The 24,901-nt window shown below is 48.5% G+C and overlaps 1 protein-coding gene across 1 annotated transcript in view; it reads right to left on the bottom strand.

Annotated features, from left to right (window-relative positions):
- LOC123246871 (filamin-B-like) overlaps nt 1-24,901 on the bottom strand; it is a 163,277-nt gene that overhangs the window by 31,232 nt on the left and 107,144 nt on the right. The window contains exons 13-23 of the mRNA XM_044675653.1: nt 24,381-24,445; nt 23,562-23,719; nt 23,111-23,280; nt 16,886-17,003; nt 12,890-13,152; nt 10,415-11,012; nt 9,070-9,243; nt 6,449-6,611; nt 5,887-6,047; nt 2,703-2,870; nt 1,121-1,244 (exon numbers count right to left, since the gene is read on the bottom strand). Of these exons, the coding sequence (XP_044531588.1) occupies nt 1,121-1,244; nt 2,703-2,870; nt 5,887-6,047; nt 6,449-6,611; nt 9,070-9,243; nt 10,415-11,012; nt 12,890-13,152; nt 16,886-17,003; nt 23,111-23,280; nt 23,562-23,719; nt 24,381-24,445 (2,162 nt within the window). The remainder of the gene's footprint in view (nt 1-1,120; nt 1,245-2,702; nt 2,871-5,886; nt 6,048-6,448; nt 6,612-9,069; nt 9,244-10,414; nt 11,013-12,889; nt 13,153-16,885; nt 17,004-23,110; nt 23,281-23,561; nt 23,720-24,380; nt 24,446-24,901) is intronic.

Here is a 24,901-nt window from a genome sequence, read left to right as displayed (position 1 = left end):
TCTCTCTCTCTCTCCCTCTGTCTCTCTCTCTCTCTCTCTCTCTCTCTCTCTCTCTCTCACTCTCTCTCTCTCTCACCCATTGCCATCACCTAACTTCAAGGTCATGTCACCTCTTACCTGGGCTACAGCAATAGTCTAATTGGTCCCCCAGCCTCGAGCCCCTCCTAACTTCTTATACATATTCTATTTTCAGCCATCAAAATGTTTTTCCTAAGGCACTAGGTCACGTCCTGCTCAATAAATTCCAGTGACTCAACATTTCCTCTAGGATCAAATACAAAGTCCTCCACTTGGGACTCAAAGCTCTTCCCAAGAGCCGGCTCCTTCCTACCTTACCAGGCTTTCTAACTGGCTTCCCTCCAGCCCAGACTGTGTGATCCAAATTGTTTCTATTCTTCTCCTGACTCCATGTGTCTACACTAGCCATGCCCCCCACCTGGGATGCTCTCTTTACTCCACATCTTCAGGACTCAGCTCCAATCACACCTTCTGGAAGAAGCCTTTCCCAGGCTTCCTCCCCCTTTCCCCAATCCCAGTGCTTTCCCTTGGATTGATTTGCCCCTCCTCCTCTTTCTATAATTCCCACATTCCTCCTCGACATGTGCCTCCTCCATGGTAGGCTGAGCTCCTCGAGAGTAAGCACCGTCTTGTCTTCTCCCTTCTTTGTACCTGCCAGCACTCAGCACAGTGCCCGGCACCTGCTACAGAAATTCTTGCAAACAGCTTAAAAGCAGATGGCTGATGGGTCAATGCGCCATAAGAAGCTATGCCTAAGAGGCAAAGGAAGACTTATTGGAACTGATGCGAAGCAGAAAGAGGCAGACCCACCAGTGACCTAGACAGGGAATGGGAATGGAAAGACCAAGAAATAGTGGAAATCCTTCTGTTGGTAGTCATGGAGCTGCTCCCAAAGCCCGGAGGACCAGGGGCACGGCATGGTGTCTCCACGGCCAGCCTTGCTATGAGATGCTTTTTTGTGCCAAGGGATGGTCTGGGTGGGGAGGAACAGACACACGGCGCACTCCCTTCGACGAGGCCGAGTTCTTGGGGTTCAAATGACGCCCTTCCCCCTCAAATGAAAGGTCGTGAGCAAGCCCAGAGGGCTGAGCCCTTCCCCTACCTGTGAGGGATATCCTCGTCGGCGTACTTGACCGACACCATGTAAGGTCCTTCCTGGGAGGGGGTGTACGTCACCGTGTGCGTGCCGTCTCCATTGTCGGCCACTGTCACTGGTTCCACCAGGCCTAGGGAACGAAGGGGACAGCTCTGAGGAGGGCAGGCCTGGGGAGCTCCCCGCATGGCCCTGGTTTGGGTCAGAACGTGGATTCGGACCTGAGTCCAGAGCACAAATCTTCTGGCAGGGCCCAGGTGTAGGCCTCACGTTGAACAAACAACTGCCCGTGAAGGGCGACAGTCTTGTTACACTTCCAGGGCAGCCTCTCCTGGACTACGCTTCCCTTTTCTTTTCACCCTCTGTCTTTATATCCACTCTAAGCCAGAAGGGCAAGGCCGAGGCAAGGGGGTGAGGTGACTGGCCCAGGGTCACCCCGCTAGGATCTCCCAGGCCTGGCCGTCCCTCCTGGGTCCCTCTTAATGAGACAGTTTTTGCTCGTTCGGTCATTCCAGCCAAGGCTATCGTGCCACGCCGGACGTGCTCTGGCAGCCAAGGTAGGTTAGTAGGTGATAGCCGGCACGTGCTCATTTTGAGGCAAAAAGAGGCAAATGCTCTGGCACGAGCAGGGGAAAGTGGCCTTCTTTGGGGGCAGTGCATGGAGAGTGCCATCAGGCCAGCCCATGTGTGTGTGGGGGGTGTTCTGGGGTTGGGGTGAGGCAGGGGCTTCCAATCACGTGCAACAGCAGCAGCAGCTCAAAGCCCGGCCCTGCAAGCGATGGGTGACAAGGACGGCTCAAGCGGCCAGCTGAGAGGAGCAGGACCCCCACCCCCTGCCCACCCCCGGTTAGAGCCCCAGCCCCCTCTGGGGAGGTTAACAGCCCCAACGGGCTCAGTGTAGCAGTCAGGCGAAGCAGAGGGGGCGAAGGGCAGAGGGACAGGCAAGTAGCACACACAAGGCGATTGGTAGCATGGGCCAACGTGGCAGTGCCAACCTGTCTCATTAAAATCCCCCTGCCGGTCACCTCTAAAGAAATCTGAAATGGCTTGCAGGGGGCTGCGCCGGGCCTGGGAGTCCATCTCGTCCGCTGGAATTAGAAAGCCATTAGTGGAGGGTGCTGGGGCGGCCCAGACGATGTCGGCGTCGAGCCCTCCCTCCCCGCCACCCTTCTTCCTTCCAAGGCTCTACATCCTCTGTCCCACGAGGCCCGGCACCAGAAGGAGAACAGGGCATGGCGTGGGGCGGCCTAAAGTATATTCAGTCTTCATCCAAGAGCCCGCCAAGGAACGAGAGGTGAGGGGAGAACGCCCAGAAGTCACGCGCCACGGCGGAAGGGGCTTCTCTTGGACACACAATTCCACACAATTTTTTTTGTGGGATCTCTCTGGGGGAAGGAACCCCTCACTGAAGAAACTCTCTGCCCACCCCAAGCAGCCACTTCTCGTTCTGTCTCGCGAGGCGAGGAGGTATGTGACTTTCCCAGGAACCTGGCCGGAGAGGCAGGCCTGGATGCCAGATCCACCGGCCTATCTCGGCCTCTCTCTCACTGCCCAGACGCCCAGGCAGAAATGGGACAATCCCTCGGCTCACCTCTGGGCCCCAAGACCAAGACTTCCAGGGGAGCCAGGCCAGCCTGGCTGCTGTCCACCGTGAAGGACTGTGGGACTTTGGCCCTGACGCCCATCCCCAGGCCGGGGCCGGCGATCTTAACCTTGCTGGGGTCAATGACGTCTTTCACGGGGATCCTGAAGGGACTGCCTGTAAGAGAAGCAAACAAGACCCCGAGTTACCCACCCCAAAGTGGAGGCGGAAAGCCTGGGCTTTTCACTCACACCCTTCTTGCACTGCAGAGCTCCCTCTCCTGCCTCCTCGGTGGACACAGGCGATGGGGAGGTCTCCCTTCTGACTAGAGGCTGGAGAGGTCTCCTTCCAGAGGGTGGCAGGAATCCCAACCTCTGCCCAAGCTCTCAACCTGTTCTCAGAGGGTCCCCTCCCCTTCTAGCCCACCCGCAGCAGATGAGAGAGGGGAGAAGGCTGGAGACGTGTGGAGGCCTTCCAGCAGAAAGAAGACGGGGTTCTGAATGAACTCAAACCTCTGTCGCCACACACCTGGGATGGCCTAAGAAGAGGGGCTTTTTGGATGACTTAACAAGACCCCTGATGAGGAAAAAGCTTCTGTCCCCGCAGAGAGAGAGAGAATGAGAAGGCAAAGTCCCCGCCGTGCCAAAAGGGAGGCTCTGGCTGAACACTATTTAGGAGCTGTAAACCCAGGTCCAACAGGACCTCTGTCTGACAAAGCTAAGTCTGGTTCCTCCACAGCCAAGCATGTTTAAAAGGGTGAATCTAAGGGGTAACCAGCAAAGACCACACCAAGAAACACGACCCTCCTTTTCCCAACCGGGGTCTTGTCCAGATGTCAGCCGGGAGACAGACATCTGCTTTCTTTCTCAAAGGAGATCTGTGGCTCTGAAAGAAGGCTCAAAGACAACCCATTCCAGGGGCCACAGAAGCAAGGAAGCCACTGGCTCTCGGACACTGGGGGCCAGGCTCAGAGAGGGGGCAGGGGTGCTAGAGACACGCAGGCCTTTCCTTGGGGCGCTTATCACCTCAGGGAAGGGAGACACTAGAAGAACTAGGAGGGCAACCTGCGGAGAGCCAAAGTGACTTCTAAAGCCTGGAGGGAGTTCTTTTCCATCAGGAGGTGGAAGCTCTGTCCATATGCTGGGGTAGAAGACTTCTCTTTACACACTCACCAGTGACCAGGCTCAGAAACCTCAAAGTGGAGCCCCCAACACTAACTGTATGACCCTGGGCCCTTCTGTCTGCCTCAGTCACCTCATCTGAAAAAATGGGATAATAATGCTGCTTCCTTCCTGGGTCACTGAAAGGATCAAATGAGATAATGAATGTGGAAAAGCTTGTAAACCTTAAAGAACTATCCAGATACCAACCCCTGTTATTGTTATCATTAGCCCAGGGATTGTCGTGGGCTCCCATAGACTCAGTGATCTCTGTGCCACCTCCTATATCCTAGATTTATCTGTCCATTGCTTTAGGCAAGACTAAGGGAAGATCCATGACAGAGAGAGGGTTGGCTTGCACTGGTACAACTCCACGGGCTCTATAACCACTAAGATCAAATATAAAATCCTCAAGGCTCTCCAAACCAGACCCCATCTTACTTCTTCAGACTTCTCCCTCTGGGGGACGCTGGGCAAACTAAAACAATAGATCACAGTACCATAGCTATAGAGCTAGATGAAACCAAAGGGGTCTTCAGGTCCAACCTCCTCATTTTACAGCTCAGGAAAATGAGGCCCAGAAGTTATAAGACTTGTCCAAGGTCACACAACAAATACGTGTCTGTGGTGGAATTTGAACTCTGACGCCAAGTCCATCGCTCTAACCAATAAGCCTGGGTTCTCTAATCCTTCTGATATGATTTCCTTAACAGATTAGTATGACTAATGCACATTTGGAAAATCAAGGAGTTCTCTCTTCTGCAATAGAGTTCCTTGAACAAAGCCATATCCCAAGATGACCTGATAAGAGCTCATGGAATGCTAGCCATATCTGTCTTGAGCAGCAACGGAGATGCCGCACCCCCACCAGAAATTTCAAATGCAAAATGCTTGGGAGAGTCAGGCTCCATTTACAGCTGGACCAACACCTGAAAAGTGGATTCCCAAGCCAAAGGAAACACTATTTGGGGCAAGGCAGGACGATACTCTTCCCTCGGGAGCTGAGAATATTAAAGCTGCCTTGCTAAACACTCAGCTGGAGTTTTCAGAGCACAAAGTCCTGTTTTCATAAAAGAAACTTTGTATTTGGCCTTTAAAAAGTCATGGCTTGACTTCATCTTTGGGAGGCCAGGCTTAGGAGCCAGCTTAGTGCACCCTGGGAAGCAGAGGAGGGAGGTGGGAGGGTGAGAAACAGAAATAGGGATGCTATGACTAGACAGAGGCCAAGGGCCACTAGAACCTGGAAACAAAATCAGCCCACCTGATTGGTAGGGGGTTTCTCTTGCTTCCCTCCTAGCCACTCAGGAACAAGAATCTGATATTAAATTAAATTAAACAAGTGTTTAGAGGGAGACATCTTCTCTTGATGGGCATCACCAGCAGACTGGGGTCCAACGGTAGGAGGCGGTGACATCGAGAACCTATGGTTAACCCTGTCTCTAAACTGGAATTCTCCTCTAGATTACCAAGGAGAAGGGGCGATCAGAGTAAAGCATCATCCCCATCCCATCCCAGCAAACAAGCCCAGGACAGGAATCCAGCAAGCCTCCCTCCCAGGAGAGATGACTAGCTCCTTGGGGACCCAGCTGGGGAGTACGTCACAGAGACCTCGTAAGAGCTTTGAGAGACCCAGACAAAAAAACAAACAAACATTTACAGTGTTGGCCCAGCATTTCTTTGAACCCAGTGCCTGGCTAAACAAAAAGCATCTGTTTATCTTGTGAACAAAGAACTAAGTCCCAACGGGCTCTTAAAATCAGACATGTGTTTCAAGTCTGGCCCTCAGGAAATGCCCTACCTTCCTTCTCATTGTTCCAAAGTGGGGACCTGCTCAGGGGGCTTCCCAGATGGTTTTCCCCATTATTACATGGGTGGGCAGAAGGAAGACCACCAAACGGAATATCCAACATGGCCGAGGCCAAAATTACATTCAGAAAGAGGTGACCTCACGGCCCATTTTTCCCAAGTCCTACTCATCTTGGACAGAGGCTCAAACCAATCACATACCAGAATTACACCCATTCACATCTTACCGGGCACGTGCTCGTTTCCATACGTGATATTAACATCATAATCTCCTGGCACAAATGGGATGTATTCCGCACTACAGCTGCCATCTTTGTTATCTTTGCAACTTATCTTCGACTCCGATGGTCCCTCCACAGTTATTCCAAGGCCCCCGATTCCTGCTCCTCTGAAAATGGGGGGAGGAGTAAGAGGGAACAGTAAGTACTCAATTCAGAATCCTTGGCATGGCAGCTCTTTCTGTGATCACTCCCATCTTCTCTACCAACCAGAGAGAGTCCAAAGGTCTATCTGCTTGGCTATTATTGTGTGTCACCACTATTCCCTGTGCCATCAACCCCAATCTAGGCAAGGAGAGTCATGAACCTGCTCTGGTTCATGAGTCTTTATAGAAAACATAGCGTCTCTCTTCCTTGAAGCTAAAGCAGATGTTTCCACCCCAAGTTACCAGAAATAAGACTATTTCTGTAGCAACAAAGGGAATCCCCTAAGGCCAATAGCCCACCTTGACTCCTTGGGATCCTCTTGTGTTTTTAAGGGTTGTCAATGGAAATCTCACAGGTTCCCTACCTGGTAACCACAGTGAAGGGATTGGGCTTGTTGGTAAAGCCTTCTTTCAATCCAGGTCCTTGGGCTTGCACTCTAGATGGATGACAGCCTTCAGTGACCGCCACTTGGAAGGGGCTATTGGGCACAGGTATGTCATCGTATGTTACTTCCACTGTGTGGAGGCCTATTTAAAAAAGATACACAAAGAGATCAAGTTGGGCCTGAGGCAGATACAAGAAGCTATGCTGGGTTCTCAGGAGGTGTGGACCAACCCAATATATACTGTCAAATTCCATTGGTACACTGATTCATTTTCCTGAACTATATTAAAATAAGAGGTTTTTCTGGTTATAAAGTACTACCATGGCAGAGGGAATTTTCTCACCTTCGAGTTCCAGTCTCACTCCCTAGAAGGAATGGTTCTCTGGGTAGGGGATAGGGAAAGGGCATATTCAGAAATGAAGATTTTTTAAAATATATATCAGGGGGGCAGCTGGGTAGCTCAGTGGATTGAGAGCCAGGCCTAGAGACAGGAGGTCTTAGGTTCAAATCCGGCCTCAGACACTTCCCAGCTGTGTGACCCTGGGCAAGTCACTTGACCCCCATTGCCTACCCTTACCAATCTTCCACCTATAAGTCAATACACAGAAGTTAAGGGTTTAAAATTTAAAAAAAAAAAAAAAAAAAAATATATATATATATATATATATATATATATATCACTGGAATTGCTCACTGGCTACGGGATGGGGTGGGAGGAGGGTACGGAAAGAACACGATTCATGTAACCATGGAAAAATATTCTAAATAAATTAAATTTAAAAACTTTAAAAAATACATATCACTAATTTAAAAAATAACACAAAACACCCATTAAGCATTTTGGGTAACAATCAACACTGGGTCATCAGTAGAATAACGCTGGACATGGACAAGGCAGACATTGATTCCAATCTCAAACCCGGTATTTCCTAGCCGAATAACAACAGACAAGACATAACCTCTCCAGACTTGTTTCCTCATCTTTAAAATGTGGTTCTACATTGTACACAGAGACTGATACACTGTAGTAAAATAGAATGTAATGGATGTCTATACCAGCAGCAATGCAATGACCCAGGACGATTCTGAGGGATTTATGGAAAAGAATGCTACCCACATTCAGAGGAAGTACTACAGGAGTGGAAACAGAAGAAAAACAACTGATTGAACACTTGGGTTGAGGCGGACATGATTGGGGATGTAGACTCGAAACTAGCACCCCAATGCAACTATCAACAATTTGGAAATAAGTCTTGATCGATGACACATTAAAACCAGTGGAAATGCACGTTGACTATGGGGTGGGGGGGAGAAGGTCAGGGGGTGAAGGGGAAAGTAAGAACATGAATCATGTAACCATGATAACTTTTCTAAAAAATAAAAATTATTAAATAAATTAAAAAAAGAAAACAGATTTGGAAAAAATAAATAAAATAAAATAAAATGTGTTTCTAGACACGACTATCAGTATTACCTGTCTCATAAGATAGCTGAGATAGGAATCCAATACACGAAGTCTTTGGAAGTCCGACCAACATTTAAATGTTCTTTTTATTAACAACCAGGACAAGGGACTGGATCCTCTGACTGAGTCTGGTACAGGGAACTCCCAGATGAGGAACCCCCTTGTACCAATACAAGTCAACCCTTTCGCTTTCATGGATCTTATCTTAGACTTAACTAAAGCAAACTCGAAAGTGTGGTAATAACCGATTAGAGTACAACTGGGAAATGTTAATAAAATAAACAAAAATCTAATACGAGCTAGATCTTAGTTTGTGGTTTTCTACATCAATATTTAGACCTTGAACTTGACACCACTGGCCTAAACCACTGAAAGGTTAAATGACTTATGCCACGAAGGATCTTCTTGGCTCCGAGGCCAACTTCCTGTCCACTCCACCAGAAGTGTCTCTCCTATTATCATTGTTATGATTATCACTGTCATCATCATTTCCACTCTTTCTTTTCTTTTTTTTTTTTTAAACTTTACCTTCCATTTTAGAATCAATACTGTGTATTGACTCCAAGGCAGAAGAGAAGTAAGGGGTAGGCAATGGGGGCTAAATGACATGTCCAGGGTCATTCAGCTAGGAAGTGTCTGAGGTCAGATTTGAACCCAGGACCTCCATATCTCCAGGCCTGGCTCTCAATCCACTGAGCCACCTAGCTGCCCCCGATTACCAATCTTTCAAAAAGTCACCTTTCATATGCTTTCTAAAAAGGATCGCTGATTACGAAAAAATCTAGGTCAGACTCAAAAAAAAATTTTAAGATCATTGGAGAAAAAAATCAAATCAAATACACCAAGACCAATCAAACATTTGATTGTTGTGTTTTTTTTTTTTTTAAAAACCCTTACCTTCCTTCTTAGAATCCAAGGCAGAAGAGTAGGAAGGGCTAGGCAATAGGGTTCAAGTGACTTGCCCAGGGTCACACATATAGGAAGTGTCAGAGACCACATCTGACCCCAGGACGTCCCATTTCTAGGACTGGCTCTATCCAATGAACCACCTACCAACCTCCCAAATCTGTTTTTTAAGAAATAATAATTAAGAACACAGTAGTTTACGTGTCATAACTAGAGAAAGCCAACCCACCTTTTTCAAATGGTGTGTACTCGACATCGTAAGTCCCATCTGCATTGTCTTTGATGAGGTAGTCTGTGAAGGCTCCAGAGGGGTTGGCGATGGTGGTTTTGATATGGTCTCCTCCAACCTTCGTCAGAGGACGGGAGTCGACTGTGAAGTTGGTTGTGGCTTCCCGAAACACGTCTGCAGAAACAATTGTTTTAAAAAAAAAATTGATCTTGTGCCCAGGAAGAGAAAGTCACAAAGGGAGCAACCAAAGAGCAGTTCTAGCTACTCTCAACACATGGACGTATTTTGGCAGGGGACAAGTCCCAAGGGCTATGGCGGGGGGTGAAACCATGGATATAAGTACACACCTGCAGACCTCATATAGAACAGGATTTTCTTGTACATACAAACGTATAATAAAATTTAATTGAGAAATTCAACATACAGTAAGATATTACCAACAGTAAATACAGTAAAAATAAAGTATATTATTATATGGTCACGTGTACAGTTGTTCCTCCTTTATCCATGGATAATATATTCTTTTTTAAGAATTCAAGTTTATTTATTTAATTAATTTAGAGTAGTTTTCCCGTGGTTGCACGATTCATGTTCTTTCCCTCCTCTCCTCCCATCCCCTCCCAGAGCCAATGAGAAATTCCACTGGGTTTTACATGTGTCATTGATCAAGACCCATTTCCATATTATTAACATTTGCACTAGGGTGATCGTTTAGAGTCTACATCCCCAATCATATCCCCATCAACCCATGTGATCAAGCAGTTGTTTTTCTTCTGTGTTCCGCTCCCACAGTTCTTTCTCTGGATGTGGATAGCGTTCTTTCTCATAGGTCCATGGGCAATACATTCTAAGACTTACCTGAGAGGTCTGAAACTGTGAATAGTACCAAGTCTTATACAGACAATTCTTATAGTATAGTACTGTGCTATCTCTCTGCTCCTGCCTCTCAGCTTGGCACTGGGCGGTCTATCACACCAATAAAAAAAAAAAAAAAAACCTAAAAAAAAACCTCCTCCAAATATGTACTGCATAAAAATACTGGTTTACTCTATATTGGACAATTTATTGCCTTTGGGCATGCAGGTGGGAAGAAAATCTGAATCTTAAAATGTCAGAAAACAATTGTCAAAAATTGGTTCTACAAGGAATTGAAAATATACCTATCTATGTTGCTAAAAACCACTTGCCACACATTGAGATCTTGGCCAGGAAATTGGATTTTTAGAAGTGTCACCTGCCTGCGCCCTGACGAGAAGACGGGCTTAAATAAGTTTCAGTGTTGGCTCCATTTGACACTAACCCATTTGCCTCCTCGAGGACCAGGAAATGAAAGTGTGTCTCTTACCTTTTCCTTCAATGCCAGGCCCGTAGACTTTAATTTTGCTTGTATCTATGGCTGGATCCACCTTGACCCGAGCAGGGAACATTGGCACTTGCTCTCCTCCGTAATTCAGGGTCAGCGTATACATGCCCGCAGCGAGAGGCACATAGGTCACCGCATAAGTTCCATCTTTGTTATTCTGGATGTGGACATCCGCTTTGACCCCCGCATCGGATACGGCTTCCATGCCCAACACCCCATACCCGGCCTCTGAACAGTCGACATTGAGGATGCCAGCTTCTCCCACTTTCCCACGTTCGAGCCCGGGGCCGCTGGCCACCACTTTGGAGGGATCGAAGGGCATTTCGATGTCTGCTTTAAAGGGAGACCCAGGAATATGGACCTCTTCAAAGAGGATGTTGACGAAGTATTCACCAGGTTTGGTTGGAAGGTAAGACACCGAACAGGTCCCGTCCCCATTGTCCGAGCACTCGATTTTGGCTTCACACGGACCTTCCACCGTCAGGCCCAAGCCCCCTGTGCCAGCTCCTTTGGTGTCGATGGTGAACTCGGCGGGATTTCCCACGTAGCCCCCTTCCAGACCGGGGCCGTGGGCCTTCACCTACAAAAGGAAGGGCAAAGGGGCATTATTCTGCGTGACCCGTCCCTACACCCAAGCTCCAAATGAGCAGGGCATGCCAGCACCACCAGCCAGTCCAACACGACTGGGGTATGGATTGGTCACTTGGACACGCATTAGAGGTCAAACTGGGTAAGCAAAGGCAGAGAGAAATGCTATAAATCAATGGCCACGAGGCAGAGAAGGGCCTCATCAAGACATCGATATCCAAGTGGCCCACTGGTGAAAAACCACAGGAGAAGGCTTGGCCCCGTACATCTCCTCGACGCCTCCTTCATCCCTCTTACACGACCTGATCAACCGGACCTCCGGGCCAAACCCTGGAGGATAAGGGTCCGGGGAAGAGGTGGGCCAAATATTTAGCAAAGCACAGTATTTCAAGACCAGCTCTTCCCATCGTCGCCTGTCTAGCTTCCTATTTTAAAAAATTAGAAGCTGAAGAGAAAATATCCCACCAACTTGCTTTGAAATAATTCATATTTTGCAAAGGTTATTTTGGGGCATAAAGTGGCATGACTTCTCAGTTACTCTATCTTCCATTGGCCCACTTATCCCTAGCAACTTTTATTCTTATAGAGTCAGTCAGGGGAATCTTCCTTTAGTTTGTTTCCCACTTGATGTTATTAAAACGAATTCCAGAACTGAGGAGTAGAAAAGGACCTCAGTGGTCTTCCAGTCCTCGACCCAGATGGAAGAAAGTGCCAATATAAGAAGCAAGCAAGTAGAATCTGAAAAAGGTCTTTGCTTGATAAAAGTCTCTCCAGGTTTCCTTACATTACTCATATTGTTGATTTTAATTCCAATATAATAATATTAACTGACAACAATTTGTTCAACCAAATTCCCTACTGTTGGGCATTCCAGTTGCTTCCAGTTGTTTTTTTTTTTTTTTTTGCAAATTTGCTACAACTATCTGTTTTTTAAAAATAAAAGACTTTCTCTTGGCAATTGTAAAAGTATATTATTCCTAGCTGTAGGACCCTGGGCAAATCACTTAACTCCAAATGCCTAGCCTTTATAGCACTTCTGCTTTGGAACTGAGACACAGTAAGACAGAAGGTTTAAAAAAAAAAAGTACATTATTCCCAATAATGCAATGATCTGGGTCAAAAATAGAGCTATTTTTGTGATTTGGGCTGCCTTCTAAAATGACTTCCACTGGAGACAATCTTGTCAAAGTTTTCCCACAGATCTCTGACATTTATTGGACTGCTGTGTAATCTCTCTGGGCCTCACTTTCCTCCTCTACAAAATTAGACAATCATAGCATTTATCTCCTGGAGTTGGCAAACCTTTAGGTGCTACGTAAATGCTGATACTATTAAGTAGTCTGTGTGGTGCCTGTCCTGGAGGTGTCCTTCATGAGCTCAGGCCATCCTGAAGGGCTACAAGAAGGGCAGAGAAGGACCTCACAGCTCAGGGCCCTCAAGCCAAAACGGGCAAGGAGATGAGTTAGTGGTTGGCCCCCTCCGAGCTAACATGAGAGCAGGAGGAGGAACGTTCAATCAGCCATGACTGCCATGATGGGATCTCTTGCCACTGCCTCTCCTTGCCTTTCTCTCCCCCTTTTTGAATCATCACAGCTTCCATTTCTTTGAAGGGATTCGGGTAAAGGTGGTCCCCTTTGACCCAAATACCAACCAAGAGGAAGCCATTTACCTTCTCATGGCCTCCAAAGTCAACATGCCCTACCCATGACCAGGCAAAGCAACACAAAAGCAGGTAAGACCAAAGTCAATAGTGTGCACACAAGTCGGAATTCCTGGAGCCCCAGAAGGAATGAAATAGGAGAACGAGAGGACCCAAAGGCAGAAAATTCCAAGTCTTCAAACTGGTAAGAGGAAAGGAAAGACCTTTACCTTTGTTGGATCTGGGGGCAGGGAGGCTTCCACAGTAAATGGGCTTCCTGGAATGGGGTTCCCATCATAACTCACATCCACCGCATACAAGCCTTCTTCCTTGGGGATGTACTTGGCGGTGCTATAATCTTTGCCCATGACGGGAGCCACCAGGCATGGTACCACTTGTCTAGTGGGGCTCAAAATTGTCACGTCCAATTTGCCTTGCCCTCCGGCCCCTTTGGTATCCACCATGAACTCCTGGTCCTTTCCAACTTCCACTCCTAGAAGAGGAGAAACAGAGTAGGAACGTGAAGTCTAGGAGCCACAGAGGACTGGAGTCTATATGAGAATTTGGGCGATTCCTGGTGGCTGTGAGATCTCAAAAGGAAGCACTTGTAGAAGTCGTGCTGGGGTACAGTGGCAGCCTGGGTTTCGTTTTAGGCCAGATCTGTGGTGGAGACACGCATTACACAAAATTCTCGGCAGACTGGCACCAATGTTGCAACGTATAGAACGTTGTCTAGAACTGAGAGATCAGACGCTTTTCGACCAGGTTATAGAACGGGCAAGTATGTGTCAGACCTAGATCTTCCTGGGTTCAAGGCCAGCTCTCTAAACACAACACTAGGCTATCTCCAAAAAATAGTTAGGACTAGACTAGACAGAGGAGAAATCTTGGGGGGACGTCCAGAGGGGTCATACCTTTAACCCTCTTTGGTGAAGAGCTATGCCCACACTGTTTTGGAAGGGATCTAGACCAGAACTTTAAACACATGGGGCTCTCCCAGCGCAATAACTCCCTGCCCACCCCAATGCAGGACATCTTGAATCCACACTAGGTATGTGTGTATGCATCCAGATCTCAAATTGTGCTAGCCACACCATAAATGGAAGGCTCTCTTCTCCTGACGTGGGTCTCCTAAGAATCCCTAGTTTCCTTCAGAGGATAATTTGGGTGCCATGTTCTTTTTTTTTTAATTAAGTTTCTTTATTCAATTAATTAATTTAGGCTATTTTTCCATGGTTACATGATATGTTCTTTCCCTCCCCTCTTCCCACAGCCAACGAGCAGTTCCACTGGGTTTTACATGTATCATTGATCAAGACCTACTTCCATATTATTACTATTTGCAATAGTGGTCATTTAGAGTCTACATCTTGGGTGCCATGTTTTTTTTTTTTTAATTAAGCTCATTTATTTAATTAATTAATTGAGGTTATTTTCCCATGGTTACATGATTCATGTTCTTTCTCTCCTCCCACAGCCAATGAGCAGTTCCACTGGGTTTTACATGTATCATTGATCAAGACCTACTTCCATATTATTACTATTTGTAATAGTGGTCGTTTAGAGTCTACATCTTGGGTGCCATGTTGTTTCTTTTTTAATTAAGCTCATTTATTTAATTAATTAATTGAGGCTGTTTTCCCATGGTTACATGATTCATGTTCTTTCTCTCCTCCCACAGCCAACGAGCAGTTCCTCTGGGTTTTACATGTATCACTGATTAAGACTATTTCCATATTATTACTATTTATAATAGTCATCCTTTAGAGTCTACATCTTGGGTGCCATGTTCTAACAGAAGACACCTCCTGATCCCCAGAGGGGTTAGCACTCTCCCTAGACTCCTGAAACGACTCTACCATGTCCTTAATCATGCATGTTTTCTTTACCCCTTGGTAGAATGTAAACTCCTCGAAGGCAGGGGCTATTTCTTTTCTTTTTGTCTTTGTATCCCCCCCCCTTGCCTCGCACTGGGTCTGGGACATAGCAAGTGCTTAATTGAATCTTGGGGACACTGAGAGGTCATAACTGATCGATGGTCACTCAGCTGCACTTTTTCATCTGCCCCAAAGTCCACCCTGTGTCCTCGGCTCAACATACAGCCGACAGTAGAAAGAAGGGGAAGGGAATGCATCAGTGGGGCACAGAGCAAAGCCAGTTCTGGGAAACAAACGGATGCTTAGGAGGCCTAATGACTTTACTGTAAGACTTGTCACTCGGCCAAGAAGTTATGGTGCTATTTTTAACAAACAGGCAAAATACTCTCCACAAAGGGAAGCTGTGACTTGCCTGGGCACCCGCTCAGGGCTGAGGGAAACATTGCCCGCATCGCCAAACCAAGTACTCTAAAACAGGTAAATAAATAGGTGGAGGACATTTTTTGGAGCCACCTCTTTGCCTGTTGGGGCAAAATGCCACTTCCTCATGAGTGTGCCGCCTTCCTCTAAGGGAGCTGACCACGCACTCAGAATTCTCCACGGTCACTATGGAGGTTGTGACCATCAGAGGGACGTGTGCTCGGACCTGGCCGGCGTCTGTCACGCTGGTGAGTTCCTCATACGGCCCAGGGGCCTCAAGAACTGGCTCAGTCAAAACCTGCAGAGACCAGCAATGGCTTACAAGGTAAAGGAGCCACTGGCCAAGAATGTACCTGCCACACCTGGGCTTAAATGTCTTCAGAGCATCGTCTATACAGCATCTGGACCCTTGTTCCAGGAGGAAAGTGAGGGGGCACAATGTAAATGTGTGTCTACTGTGGCCTCCACTTCCCTTAGATTCTGAGAAGTTCTTGGAGGCCAGAGAGCTTGACAATCTAAGTTTTGCTGTTTTTTTGTTGTTGTTTTTTTAAGTTAGGACCTGAGATTTCACTTGGATAGGGGATTTCTGGGAAGGAAATTCCATTCACCAAGGCAGACTTGGTACCTGTTTTGAGGCTCACAATCGTAGAGAAAGGAGTTTATAAATATCTTTGGGTCACGGTCCCCGCTGGGGAAGCCTATGGACTCCTTTTCTCAAAATCAGATTGTAAAATACATAAAAGTCACAGGATCATAAAGGAAACCAATTCAATTGAAATGCAGCCATCAAAAAAAATTATTTTTAAATTTATGGAGCTGTGGCTAAAAACCCTCGCACAGTTGAGCGAAGAGAGCTGCCCAGAGAATAGCAGTCAAGTTCACATATCCAGTGTCAGAGGTGAGATTTTTGGCAGCTATGATGAAGATGAACCAGAAAAAGGAAAAAAAAAATGGAGCCCTCCATTTGGGAGGCCATTATAATAATGAAGAAAAGAGGTGATGGAGGCCCAAATGGGGTGACAGGAGTGGAAATGGAGAAATGGGAATGGAAGGGAGAGATGCCATGGAAAGTGACTGGGACAGGGAAAGAAGACGAGAGACATTCTCCAGGCTAAATACCTCAGTCCTTTCCATTAATCTTCACAGGAAATGTTCTTAAGAATTGTCACCCAGAATACTATTGTGCTCAAAGGAATAATGAACTGGAGGAATTCCACGTGAACTGGAAAGACCTCCAGGAATTGATGCAGAGTGAAAGGAGCAGAGCCAGGAGAACATTGTACACAGAGACTGATACACTGTGACAAAATCAATTGTAATGGACTTCTCCACTAGCAGCAATGCAATGACCCAGGACAACTCTGAGGGACTTACGAGAAAGAAAACTATCCACATCCAGAGGAAGAACTGTGGGAGCAGAAATGCAGAAGAAAAACATGTGATTGATCACATGGTTCGATGGGGATATGATTGAGGATGGTGACTTTAAATGATCTCTCTATTGCAAATATTGATAATATAGAAATAGGTTTTGAACAATGATACATGTAAAACCCAGTGGAAATGCTTGTCAGCCCTGGGAGAGGGGAGGGAAGAGGGGAGGGAAAGAACATGAATCATGTAACCATGAAAAAATATTCTAAATTAATCAATTAAATAAAAATGGGGGGAAAAGAAAAAAAAAGAAGAAAGACATCTGAGAGGGTCCTCCATTCACAAACCTGGCTGAGGGTGAGGAAGGTGACCCCCAGCTAGTGAGTGGCAGAGCTGGGATTCGAACCCAAGAATGCCTGCTGAAAGCACTCTCCAAAGTGTCACTGACTCTAATCCTAATTTTAAGATAAATCGGGGCACCGCTTCTCATTTCTCAGTGGACCTTCCTGATGACCAGTCCTTAGGGAGCCCCCTTGCCCCTGGGAGCCCACTTACGGTTCTCCAGCCCGTTGAGCTTTATCTTGCTCAAATCCAGAGGGGCAGCGACCTCTACCACAAAAGGGCTTTTGGGTATCGGATCTCCACCATAGGTCACCAGGACTTGTGTGCTGCCCTGAAACAAACAAAAACAAGGCCCTTGTTCAGAAAATGCTTTGGATCTCGGCCCACTGATGTGTCATTGAAGCCTGGCCCTTTCTTGTTTCTCCCAAAGACATGTGTCCATAATAGGAGTGGACAGTGGCCTGGTCACACCTTCTCTGGCCTTTCGAGGCGGTGACCCGGCCGATCCCCAGAGAAAACAAGGCAGAATGTGCAAACCAGAAAACAAGGAGGTGAAGGCACGAGGGGCTGCCTTATTCCAACAGGGAAGGGAGTTTCGCTCACACCGTTGGCCGGGAAGGGGGAACGTATGGAGGTCAGTAGTGAGCCACCAGGAGACGAGCACACGTAGCGTCTGAAGTCGTATCGAGGACACAGGGTGAAGGACAAGACAGGAAGGCCACTGTGAGCCCTGGCCAGGGCCTCTGCAGGAAGCCTCTGCAGGTTCCACACTGAATGTGCCTTTTGTCCACCCCAGCATCAGCTCCAGCTTGGCTGGACTCAGTATTTGCTTACTTCTCCACCCCTGGCAGGTTTGACTCCCCAACCCTCCAATCCCCACCAAGCAAAGGATCTGATGCCCGAAGGAAAGTCCAGCTGCCCCCGAGCCAAAATAGCCATGGAGAGGCTGGCTACCAGAGGCAAGTTATCCTCCAAGTGCGGAGGGTAACTAGAACAAAAATCAGCCCGCAAGAAAAATGTAGGAGAAAAGGGATAAACATTTCCCCTGTCATCTTATAGCCCTTGGGAGAGCTCCGTCCTTCCTTGTTAAGCCTCAGAACAGTAGCAATTTAGAATAATACGAGTTTCCCCCTCCAAAAAACTAACCACAAGCAGGATTAGCATTTCTTGACAAAACACACTTCTAAGTCAGATTATTGCAAAGCTCATGCAAACCCCAAATTAGATAGTTCTCAGGATAAAACCCTAAACTGGAAGAGCCTTTAGAAGTGAACTGGATTCAACAATCCTCATTTTAGAAATAAGGACACAGAGGCTCGGGGAGAGGGAGCACAGCTACTCAGGGGCAGGGCTGAGATTTGAACTCAAGTCTTTCGACTCCCAACCCAGCTATGGCACGCAGCTGTTTTTTGATATTGGATTTTAGCCGCAGTTAGCAAATGCTCTCGGTACTTCCAAATTTCCTTGTTTTCCAGAAATCGCTGACCTCCCAAAGTTCCCCTGAATGCTTCAGCTCACCAGACATTAAGAAGCCAATGATTACAGAAGCTTACCAACAGTTAGGTTGCCTGATTATTCATCACGAGGCACTCAGACTGACAAAAGGGTTCTGGCCTTGTCTTCTCCCACAATAACCAAGGACAAAAATTCTCTAACTCCTTTCCCCAAACAGCCAACAATAAAATTTAATTTGATTTTTAAAGAAAATTATATTCTTCTCATCTTACCTGAAAATGGCATTTGGATTTTTGGACAGAAATGAAAGAATCTGAAGAATTGTTTCTGATGTATTCAAAAGCACTTTAGAACCCAAAAAGGGAAGGAAAGGGTGCATGTATATTCATGACATATGGCAGAAGGTAGCTATGATGTAAGAAGATGAGAAAACAGTTGAGAGGCTAGGTGTTCACAGGAAACAAAATTCAAGAAGGATGCCAGGAGAAAAGTCCACGGCTCTGATAGTCTGTACATAAAGGCACAAGCAGGTGAATTAGGCCTAACAAAAAAGAGGCAATTTTGAGCTCATGGCTATCAGTAAGATTTGGTACAATAGAATTCCAGGACTGGAATGTGGCTTTGGATGGGTCCAATATGGTCTATTCAGAAGAAGCGGGATAGGGGAAAAGAAGACGGGAACATCACATAATAAGAACATATCCTCATAGGACAAAAACCAGAGGCATGGTGAGAAACATCTGGGTGGAAGATCAGTGGAGACAGAAAGAAAAGCAATTTTGTTATCAGAATAAACTACAGACCACCAGGACAGGAGGAGGAAATAGATGAATTCATGAAAAAAAGCTGAGAAGAATGCTGGAGTAGTGATAGAGTCCCTTCCATTATCCAGATATCAGCTCAACTTCTCTTTCTTCATTAGAAGCCAATGAGCTATTAACTCACTGATTTGCCATAAAGATAAATTCATCCTCCAAAAGGTGAAAGAAAGCACCATCAAGGAGAAAGTCTGCTCTGTATCAGAATGTCACAGGAAAGAAAGCTTGTGATCGGAAAGGCATTGATTTCTTCCTAGATTATATGATAAAGGAGAGAAAAGCTGAGCAGAATCTGCCAAACACACTAGAATAGCTTTCAAAGAGTTCAAAGGAAGGAGTAGAATCATGAGGGCTAACATTTAAGGGGGAAAATCAGCCCAAGGTGGCAAGTTATCAAGAATGAACTTCTGAGGACACTTCAGAGGAAACAATAGGGAACTATCTGAAGAGCCAGGCATGGAGCCACGGGGATCTCCTCAACAGAGGGAAGAATTCTAAAAGATATTTAGATGACTGAAAGGCAAGTCCAGGTGACAAAGGAAAAATTAAAAAAAAAATGCAATGGTCTGCTAAGAATAGTTCCAGGGTACAAGTAACCCAAAATGAGCTGCAGCTGGCGATGGGTCTTCAAATCTATATTGGGGAGAAAAGGAGGGCCGAAGAACTGTCAATACGCTGGGCAGAGCTGCCTATTCTGGTTCTTCTCTTCTGCCAAAGGGAAGGACCTCTGCACTGAAAGGGACAGAACAACCAGGCTGAAGAGGAGCCTGGAGCCCCAGGTGAAGTCAGCCCAGACACTTCCCCCTCCTTGGCTTCTGAATGAACTGGTGAATACACTCAAGAATGAACCAGAAAGCAGGGCAAAAGAGGGGTGAGGGTGTTGATTTTCAAGAAAGGAAGGGGAAGAATCCGAAATGGCAGGGCAGCAAAGTACGGATGGTTGAGGGCAGAATTCTAGAATGGGCCATGCAAGAGAAGAAAGGTTAGTGAGCACCTAGGAAAGGAGACGTCATGGGAAAGAGAAAAACCCCAAAGATGTTCCATCTAGAACAGGCCAGGTTGCTGCGTTATCTTTGCTCCCAGGAAGGCCTGACTTTTCTGCTTTTCAGCATTTTGCCAAGTCTTGCCATGGTGATAAGATCAAAGAAAGACAGACCTTGGCTAAATAGAACACGGCAATGGGCTCCCCAAGGAAGGGATCAAACGGGGTCCTCCCGTCTGAATGATGAGTTGGAAGGGGATGGGGCTAAAGACAATCAAGAAATGGGTTCTCGGGGGCAGCTGGGTAGCTCAGTGGATTGAGAGTCAGGCCTAGAGACAGGAGGTCCTGGGTTCAAATCTGGTCTCAGACACTTCCCAGCTGTGTGACCCTGGGCAAGTCACTTGACCCCCATTGCCCACCCTTACCACTCTTCTGCCTTAGAGCCAATACTCAATATTGACTCCAAGACAGAAGAGTGGCAATACACAGTATTGACTCCAAGACAGAAGGTGAGGGTTTTAAAAAGGAAAAAAAAGAAATGGGTTCTCTTTCCTCCTAACATTTAAGTAAAAGCATAGTAAAGTAAAGCTTCCCCAGCCCAGGTGACAAAGGGCTCTGGGCTTATGGCAGGGTTCTCTTTCCTCCACCCTCTCCCAAGCTCTGGCAAACACTTCCGGACATCCATCGGTGTGTTAGGACGAGCCAAAGGCAGTGGCCAGAGGCCAGACCCAGGGACTTCCCAGATACTCCCGGAGACCAGACAAGGCAGCCCCAATTTCCTTCTTCCCGGCGGCTTCCCTGGCTTTGGGGGATCCAGATTCCTGGGGTTCGAGGGCGACCAAAGCAGAGAATCCTCCCCGAGGGCTGAGAATGCCAGCCGCCTTCGCCCTGTCTAATTGCCTCCTGCTGCGAGAAGGGATAGCAGAGAGGAAACAATGGCCTGGGACGTAGGGACGAGGGCCTTGGGGTCCTCGGAGGGGCCCCCCAGATGGCTTCTGTAGCGGGGAGGAAAGGCAGAGGGCAGCCGGGCAAGCAGACCGAGGGGCGCGGGAGGCTGGGCATGGTGGGCAGGGCAGCAGTGCCAGAGAGGGAGGCCGAGCTCTCCCCGGGGAGGCGGCGCTCCAAGGTGTGCCGATGGGCGGGAGGCCTCGTGGCGAGGCACACACCGATGTGGGGAGCCGCCTCCGAGCAGCCTCCTTAACCGCTTGGGTGCCGAGGACCCCCGGGCCGCCCGCTCTGGGGACCCCATCTGGACACTTTTAAATGCACAAAAGCCCACACGCAGGGCTCCAAAGGCAGCGAATTACATTGAAAAACAGTAACCAAAAGCCTTTTCTTTAAGTTCCTAAACCCCCATGGAAGAGCCAGACAATTAAATCACGGCATGTCCAAGAGGGGCGTCACCAAAAGGTAAGTCGAGCTTTATCGGATGGATGAGGGGGCAGCTGGGTGGCTCAGTGGAAGGAGAGCCGGACCTAGGGACGGGAAGGTCCTGGGTTCAAATCCGGCCTCGGACACTTCCCAGCTGGGTGGCCCTGGGCAAGTCACCTCACCCCCATGGCCTCGCCCTTACCTTCCGCCTTGGAGCTCTACACAGCATTGATTCTAAGTCAGAAGGGGAGGACCAAAAAACTAAAATAAGAAGAACGTGGATTATTCCACCACCAGGATGGCCAAACGCGCCCTTCAGCCCCATGCACGGCCCCAGGGACGCTTTCAGAGCTTTCACCAGATCGCTCTGCAAAGTCCCCCGCAGGGGCTCTGGGCAAGCCCATGTCCAAGCCTCAGAGGGTTTTCCCCAAAAGCTGAGAGTCAAACGAGACGGCCTGCAGGCTCTTCCAGAGCTCCCAGACCATCCCACGCCTCGGCCAGAGAGCAGCGAGGCCCCGCCGGGCTCCCCCGAGCCGCCTCAGGGGGCTTCTCTAAAAGGAAGGCGGCAGGAAGAGCTCGACAAAGAGCCTTTGCTCCGGTGCCACCACTGACACGGCCTCCCTGGGCAAAGCCGGGCTAAGGTTTAGCCTTCCTGAGTCTTAGTTTCCTTTTCTGCAAAATGAGAGGATTGGACTGGATGCTTCTGAGGGTCCTTCCAGCACAGGACGGATACTTTTATAACCTTGCATGCCTGATATTCAGTGAGTGACAGCTGCCCTGGGCCTCAGTTTCCCCCTCTGTAAAAAAGAGATGAGCCTGGATTGTCTGAGAAACTCTCCAGCTGTAGATCTGGGGGACATTCAGTGAGTGACAGCTGCCCTGGGCCTCAGTTTCCCCCTCTGTAAAAAAGAGGAGATGAGCCTGGATTGTCTGAGAAACTCTCCAGCTATAGATCTATGGGATATTCAGTGAGTGACAGCTGCCCTGAGCCTCAGTTTCCCCCTCTGTAAAAAAGAGGAGATGAGCCTGGATTGTCTGAGAAACTTTCCAGCTGTAGGTCTGGGGGACATTCCACCAACAACAGCTGCCCTGAGCCTCAGTTTCCCCTCCGTCGTACCAGGAGTCCAGGCTCGGCCTCTTTCCTTTCTAGGTTTATGTGTGCAGCGGCCGAAGCCCTGGACCTTCAGGACACTGTCCGGCTGCCCAACTCCTCAGGCAGCTCCGATCTTGGCTAACAGGACCGATGATCCCGGCCTCGACGCCCAGTGCGTGGCCTCTTGGGCCAGGCAGAATCCTGGACTGTGAACCGTTCTGAGCACCTGAAGGAGTTAACGCTCCTTCGGATCCGCCTCCAACTTAGCCTGTTTCGGGGAAACTCGGTCTGGGACTGTGCAAGCGCTTGGCGCCTCCTCCCAGGCCACTTCGAGGCCCGCCGGACACAGAACAGGCCTCGGTGGCTGGACATCTGAGCCCCAGAGTCAGGCTCCTCCATCCACGCAAATGAGAACAAAAAGCCCCGCACACGAGGAGCCGACGGCACCCAGCCAGGCCCCACAAACACGGCCCAGGCTGGGACGGAGTAGCTCCTCTGAGCAGGAAAGGCCAGAACGAGGAGAGCCTCCCTATCTGTTTGCCCGAGTCTGGCCTCGAGCTGCCGGAGCAATTCCAGGATCTCCCTCCCAGATAAGGCTGTACACAGCCTGCTAAAGGTCAGACCCTTCCCAGCGGCCCCCGGGGACTCACGGACCCTGCTCGAGAGGCCGAACAGAAGTGGCCCCGGCCGAGGGCCTGGCCCAGGAGAAAGACACCCACCTGCTGGACAGGCGTGTACTTCACGGTGTGGGAATAGTCGTAGTTGTCGATGATGTCCAGATCCCGGACGGCGCCCCCGGCCTGGGGACCGGCGAACTGCACGTCCAGGGGGGCTTTCCCGGCCCCCTTGGTGAAGACGGTGAAGTGAGTCGGTTTTCCATTTTCCAGCCCTAGAAAGAAAGACTTTGAAGTAAAAGGTGGGCCGGCGGCTCTCCCTGGGAACTGGTCTGGCAGGTCTGCCCAAGAGTCCCCGCTCTGGGGCTTCCCTAGCCCGAGTCTATTTTTTTCCCCATCTGGAAAGGTGCCCCGATATAAGTGTTTCCTATTTCCCAACCAACATTCTTGATACAAGATCTGCTTATTGTTGAGATAAGCCATCGCCCACGCCTTATTTATCTTTCTTTCTTTCTTTCTGCTGGCTTGCCAATCCGCTCCTCCCAACGCTTCTTACCTGCCTTACTGAGCCCAGGGCCCTCCGCTCTGACTTTGCTGGCGTCGTGCGAAGGGTCCACTTTGACTCGGAAAGGACTGGCAGGGATTTCCTGGAACACGAATAGGTTTTCAGCAGAAACCCCTTCCCCAGCGGACACCGAAAGGATCCCAGCTTCCCTCCGTTCAGGTCAGCCTGGACGCTTCCCCGCCTGGCAGAGGCTTCTGCCCTCTGGCCACCAGGTAGCCACAGGGAGGCAGACTCTGGGCCACCAGCGAGGAAGCTCTGCCAGATTTCCACACGGCCTCTGGATCGGCGCCCCGATCTGTCTCGTCTCCCCCTGTCAGTCTGTCTGAGCGCGTGATTCCATTAGTACAGGGAATTCCCAGGGAGGAAACCCCCTGGACCAATGCACATGAGCGCATGTGCCGTACTTTGTAGTCTCAGAAAGCGGGCTGGGGCACTGAGAAGCTCAGGGACTTACCTAGGGTCACACAGTCAAGCAGTTTCATCAGGAGAGAGAATAAAACGTTTGAATCTTGCCGACTCCGAGGCTCACTCCAGCAAAATGTCTACCTATATGGAAGGTGCCTACCTATCACTGACTGTGTGTGTGTGTGTGTGTGTGTGTGCGTGTGTGTGTGCGCAGGGATGTCTTTTCCCTTTTCTAGGGCTCCATTTTCTCATCTGTTTAAGAAAAGTAGAAGAGGGAGGGGAAGGATTCTTTCAGTTTAAAAATTCTACGATTCTGTGTCGAGAGAATGGATCCCAAAGTCAGGGAGACCTAGGTTTAAGTCTCACCTCTGCCCTCTACTGATTGTGTGATCCTGGGCAAGTCACGGAAAACTCTCAGTGCCCCCGGCAATCCTTAATGGCTGCCACTTGCGAAGAAGGGGCCCATCCCCCTTGGCAAGGAGTTTCTTCAACAGGAATTCCATATGGCACCCTAACCTTCTCCCTGGCTCCCAATGAACAGAGGCTATCCTTCCACGGCCGGGTCTCCTCGCCACGGAGCTTTTACCCTTTTAGTGACTATTCCATTCAATTCAAACATGTGAATGAATCACGCGTGCCCACTGCTTCCCGCTCTTCTGCTTGGAACCAATACTTAGTGCCCATTCTAAGGCAGAAGGCAAGGGTTTAAAAGAAAAGATTCTAGAGTAGCAAGAAGAATATGCTTGAGGAGAAGAGGTTCCAAGAGATTCTATTAAGTAAAAGCCCAGAGCAAACCAAGAATGCTTCCTATCTAACCCAAGAAACTTGGGAGGGAGGGAGGGAGGGAGGGAGGGAGGGAGGGAGGGAGGGAGGGAGGGAGGGAGGAAGGAAGGAAGGAAGGAAGGAAGGAAGGAAGGAAGGAAGGA

The sequence above is a fragment of the Gracilinanus agilis genome, chromosome 1, assembly GCF_016433145.1.
Source record: "Gracilinanus agilis isolate LMUSP501 chromosome 1, AgileGrace, whole genome shotgun sequence".
Lineage (NCBI taxonomy): Eukaryota > Metazoa > Chordata > Mammalia > Didelphimorphia > Didelphidae > Gracilinanus > Gracilinanus agilis.
The sequence above is the reverse complement of the archived record's forward strand: the minus strand, read 5'-3'. Positions and strand labels throughout refer to the sequence as shown.